Source organism: Colias croceus, chromosome 7 (assembly GCF_905220415.1).
Source record: "Colias croceus chromosome 7, ilColCroc2.1".
Taxonomy (NCBI): domain Eukaryota; kingdom Metazoa; phylum Arthropoda; class Insecta; order Lepidoptera; family Pieridae; genus Colias; species Colias croceus.
Genome location: NC_059543.1, coordinates 5994585 through 6000584, shown reverse-complemented (window position 1 = coordinate 6000584; position 6000 = coordinate 5994585). Strand labels below are relative to the sequence as shown.

Here is a 6000-nt window from a genome sequence, read left to right as displayed (position 1 = left end):
GTCAGTGGCGATATTTTACGGCATGATATGGAATTTTAACAATTTCTATATCTTATAATATCAAAATAATATAGATAAATAAAGAAAAAAACAATGAGCCGCAGAGATTTTATGAAAAAATTAAGCACATATTTGAAGGTGCCTTGGATGCAATTAACAGATTTGAAGGTGCCTTGGATGCAAATACCTACGACTTGAAGAGACTACGTGACAATATCCCAATTTTTTCAAAATATATGGTACCAGAGTATCCATAATATGTTTACGATAATGCAGGACCAAAATAGTATCGATATTGCGGATTTTTTTCCTATAAAAAAGGCAAATTACAGTGGCTAAAACGCGATATGAGAGAGAACACAATATTCATAATTGTCAAGACTGGTTATAATTTTTTTTCTATGCGTCTATAATTATAGTATTATTGGTTAGATTAAATTAAAAAAAAAGATTAAAAACTAGTTATTTTTTTTTATAAAACTTACCCAATTATAAGAAGAAAATATAACATTTTTGTTGGCTTTAGATGATTCAATTATTGTTCTGTATTTATATAAACAAAGAGTATAATATCATATGCACTTATTGTGTTAATTAAAACTGTATTTTTATCTATTGCAAAAAATAGTTAATTTCCATAGAAATATTATTAGTATTTATCCCAAGTTAACTGATAAATACCTTTTTTTTTAATATAAAGATTTATTGTTGCAGATTTATTGAAAAAACGATTGAAAAATATTATTATGCAAAAAGGAATACTGTCCGTTGTTTCCGTGCAGTATTCAAATAGACCAATAGCAACACGGCATTAATGCGAAACTGTCTCATGTCGTCACTTAAACCAATGACACTAAGAGTTGTTCCTTTATGCTCATGTTAGAAAAATGACACAAATGCGATTATACTAAAATAATGTTAGCACGGATGGAACAAAATGAATTAAGTCTTTATTCAAAAAGTATAACTACACATACGTCCTTGTGTTCGTGGGTTATTTTGACTCGAGACGAATAGTTCCTTTGCGATTGCCTAAAATGATGGATAAGGTAACTTATACCGTTAATCACACCCTACTTATACCGTTTGGGTCATTCGAAAAAATGGGTTAGGATGCAGCTAGAGATATGACCTTTTGATATGTTGTGTATTTTGACGAGCTGAATCCAATGGTGCAATAAAAACCAAAGGGAATAACTCGTCTTACTCCCTTATTCACTGGAGGCACAGAATATACTTATACCATCTTGCTTCTTGCTCGCACCGCTACCACCGCTACATAGCTTAGTATCAGAGGAAACGGTCACATAGTTTCACAGTAGGTATGGCTATTATATTTTCGCGGCATAGCTGCATAGCACATATCTGATGGAAATAAATACATGGATATTATTACAGAAAACAAAACTTTTAGTACTAAACGTCATTCATACGCATCGTCTATCACAATTTGTATGGACATGAATCCTAATGCAGACATCACATTCAGTCACCATACCATCCATCAATCTGTCACTCTTTGACAGCTCAGCCTCCATTCATAGCTGTATTATCACTTATATACTCAATTGCTTCTACGAAATTACTGACCAATGTTGTATTAAAATATATTTTGTTTTGGAAAGACAACCACAATAAAAATATCTGGATATGTACAATTTAAGTCTAATTTCACACTTTCTTTTTAAATAAATGATTTAGGAACGTTGTGGATTATGATCAATGTTGGTATTATTAATTGTTTTTATGAACGATCGAAGATCATGCATGATTCATGACATGACCCTTGAAGTTTAAGGAAATAATTTATTTTTTCTCAATTTTAGCTTAAACTCTACATATTTTATTCTACATCTTACGCCAAGAAAGTTTCATAAGATTTGTTACATAAATATCTGGATGGTTGGCGCTCCACCACTGTCCGCTTCACCCGCAACTTCCTTCCGCGTACGGTGAAACTGTGGAACGATTTGCCACCTGCGGTGTTCCCGAACAACTACGACATTGGGGCCTTCAAGAAAAGAGCTTATTTGTCCATAAAAGGCCGGCAAAGCACCTGCAACACTTCTAGTGTTGCAAGTGTTTATGGGCGGTGGTGACCACTTACCATCAGGTGGCCCACCTGCCCCTTTGCTTGCTCTGACATAAAAAAAAAAAAAATGTCGTAATTATAATTTATAGGGAGCGGCATAGAAATATCTTTCCGTAGTTATGCACTATTAAAACTGAATATTTTGTTTACAATCTCTTTTCGTTAAAAGTTTACAAGTGGCAGTAATAAAGTGAAGTCCCGTGTCCCTGTAGACGGGTAAGGGGCAGATGCATTTTGCATACATCCGTTTCACTGATCGATTTTTCTTTAGGGACAAGTAGGTGATCAGCCTTCTGTGTCCTGCCAGACCGAGACATTTTTTTTTCTTCGTCTCCACCGGGAAACGAACTCAGGACCCCTCGGTTCTACGCTCACGCGTCAACCACTGTACCAAGGAGGCGGTCGAAAATCTGGCAGTAATAACCGGCTCCTAATTGTATAAAAGGTATAATAATTGTAAATGCCAATAAAAGTTAAGCAAATTACGAGTTTCATGATACATTTAAGCTGATTCGAACAAGTGTTTAAATATATTATAATAAAATGAAGGTGTCATTGCATCGCAAAATATTGGAGAATTGAAAATGAATTCGAGATAACGAGCACATCGCAGAAATAATTCATTATTCTGCAATTCAATGGATCCCTTTTACTGTTAATAAAATATGCTGTATTATATTTTCAGTATGGACTATTTTATCCTTTGTTTAAATTGCACCTTGTTTGTATTGAAAACGTAAATTGTTTTTATTTCTTTCCCTTACTCTATTTAAAAATAAACCTTTCACTTCAGTTAATTAAAAATATTATAAATTCGTAACATTATGAAAAGTTTTCTTTGTTTTAGTTTCTATCTAGTTTTGTAAGCGAATGGAGGTAGGTACTTTAATTCAATTCAAAATCGAAATAGGTCAATAAACTCAACCTTATTCGAAAACAAAAGACTTTCTAATAAAGACGAGAATTAATTGATTCACACAGGACATCGACACAACTGCGCTAACATACCCATAATACGAGTAGATATAATATTAGAGTACTTATGTAGCTTTTCAACATCTACTTCAAATCTTACCCAAGCACTTTATATAATACAAAATATACCTTCCAAGGCATAGGTTGTGGGTTCGATTCCCACCCAGGGCAAATATTTGGGTGATGAACATAACATATCAGTCGTCGCGGAACCGGTTTAGCGAGTGCTCGCTGTCGCGCGTTGTATTCAATGCGATAGGTAACATTATGCTGTGTAAATTGTTTGCGTATTATCCGCAATACTAATCATGACGGAACGTAAAGTTATTATAAATGAACTTTTAACATTTATTCAAAATAAAATTGACGTGTTGGACGAATTGAGTGTTCTTCAAATATGTGCCTCGAACTTCACAGACTTGGAAGTTGAAACTGCAAAAATAGAATTATATTCTACTTTGAGTTGTAGTCAACATATTATACGGCGTAAGGGTGATGACAAAATAAAGAAAAATATAAAAGATATAATAAAGGTGTTAAAGGAGACTGACCCTGACGACCAGCCAATATTTGTGGCTAGGGATCTCAATCGATTACCTCCTATTACATTTGACTATGTCGATGTTACTCGACTATTGAAAGACTTGACATTTCTTAAAAATGAAATAAACTGTATACGAACTGAATGTATCACGAAGTCCGAATTGACCCATTTTGAAACCTCATTACGTAGTGAATTGACTCAGTTGCGCCCTCGTGATGTGGATATGTCAAATACGAATGATAGTAATAAATTGACGCGTACAATTCATACGCAAAAAACAAAACGGCTCAGAGACAAAATAACAAGTAAAGCATCCCAACCAGCGTCACGAACCATTACCGAATCAGCGGAGTCCGCAGCGTCTTGTGCAGGACTTCGCGAACCCGACGACAACCTATCTACATCTAACCTCTCACTAGAAATAGACTCAGTAGTAACTCCTACATACAGAGACATTGTGACGACGCAATCATTACCAATGACAAAGAAACTGGACAATCAAGGTATAAATAACGAATTTCGTCTAGTCGAATATAAAAAACGTAAACACAAAACTAACATGCGTGGAACTTTGACTAATAAAGGACGAATACAAGTGATGCTTTCCCAGGCGTCTGTATATGTTTCTCGAACAAAAAAGACTGTAAATGAAGCAGATATCATAGCGCATATTCAGGATATGGGTGAGGAGTTCGTATCCGTCGAACTGCTACAACAGAATGTTGAAACGACATTTAATTCATTTAAAGTGGTTGTTGCAGCCGACCGTTTGAATAGATTTTTGGACCCTAGTTTCTGGCCCACAGGATTAGTGTTTCGTCGATTTCGTGAACGTTTCACAAAGACGCCCACCGAACGTAGAAACAACAATAATTAAAATATGGGTAAAAAGTTAACAATGGCTTCATTTAATTGTAGATCATTAAAACGATCTCTTGACCAAGTACGGTCGTTGTGCAAAACAAACGACATTATTGCATTGCAGGAGACGTGGCTTCTTCCACATGACTTAAACTTAGTAAATGAAATTGACTCTCAATTTAGTGCCTTCGCTAAATCATCCGTGGATACCTCTGTGGGCATCCTACGCGGGCGTCCTTATGGAGGAATAGCTATCCTGTGGAGAAAGTCATTATTTTCTAGCGTTGTCTCAGTGGAATGTATAAATGATAGGCTAGCTGCGATCCGTATCGCTGTGGATGACCGTCACTTTTTGGTGATGAGCGTATATTTACCGACAGACAAAGAAGAGAATCTTATAGATTTTACGTCAACGTTAGCACAAATATCTGCAATAATAGAGGATAGCGACGTTGAGGCGGCCTTTTGTCTTGGCGATTTTAATGCTGATCCTAATGGGAGATTTGGACGCCAATTAATGAATTTTTGTAACGAACACGATCTTGTATGTGCAGACCTAGAAATATTAGGTAAAGATTCCAATGAATACACGTACGTAAGTGATGTCTATTATACGAGATCTTGGCTGGACCATTGTGTTGTGACCAAAGCGGCTTTTCCTTGTATAACACTGATAAATGTACTTCACGATGTGTACTGGTCGGACCACCTACCGCTTATAGTGCAGTGTGACATTGAAGTTGTTCAGTGTAAGGTACAATGCAGTAGTAAGGGATTAAATAGAGGCGTCATTTGGGGTAATAGAGACCTAAATCAAGTTAACGTTTATAGTAAGGAATGCTGTGATAATTTAAGTAAATTAAAATATTCTAGTCAATGTAAGATCTGTGATACGGTTAATTGTATAAACCATTTATTTTTAATTAATGAATATTATGACAAAATTGTTCAAACATTACAGAACGCAGCAATTGTAAGTTCTGGATGTCGTCGTAGGGTCGGGAGGATGAATATAACTGGATGGAATTACCACGTTCGAGAATTACACCAGAGAGCGAGATTGAATTATAAAAATTGGGTAGCTGCAAGTAAGCCAATGACTGGGGACTTATTTAGTGATATGGTCAACAGTAAAAAGATTTTTAAGAACAAACTTAAATGGTGTCAGGACAATCAGGAGCAGATAAAAATGGACATCTTGGCAATGCATAAGCGAAACAACAATTTCATAAAATTCTGGGAATCAACAAAAAAGTTACAAGGCAAAACATCTGCGCCCGCTTGTATAAATAATGTTCAGAAACCAAAAGAAATTGCTGATTTGTTTGCTATGCATTTTCAAGTTGATCCAATAATAAACTCAAGCTCAGTTACTAATGCCAAGAGTGATAAAGTTATGAATAAGAGTGAAAACCCATGTAAATATACGGCTAAGGATATCGCTAAGATCGTAAAGGGCATGTCACGTGGTAAGTCCCCAGGCATTGACGGACTTAGTTTAGAGCATATATTGCACGCAGGGCCAGAA

General features: G+C 35.6%; 1 protein-coding gene across 1 annotated transcript; it reads left to right on the top strand.

Annotated features, from left to right (window-relative positions):
- Nucleotides 1–3375: 3375 nt before the first annotated feature.
- LOC123693236 lies at nt 3376–4488 on the top strand. Its single transcript, XM_045638237.1, has one exon. It carries the CDS (start codon nt 3376–3378, stop codon nt 4486–4488), a length of 1113 nt encoding a protein of 370 aa, XP_045494193.1.
- Nucleotides 4489–6000: the final 1512 nt, after the last annotated feature.

Coding starts and splice junctions, on each gene's coding strand:
- LOC123693236 (XM_045638237.1), top strand. CDS start 3,376: ATGACGGAACGTAAAGTTATTATAAATGAACTTTTAACATTTATTCAA.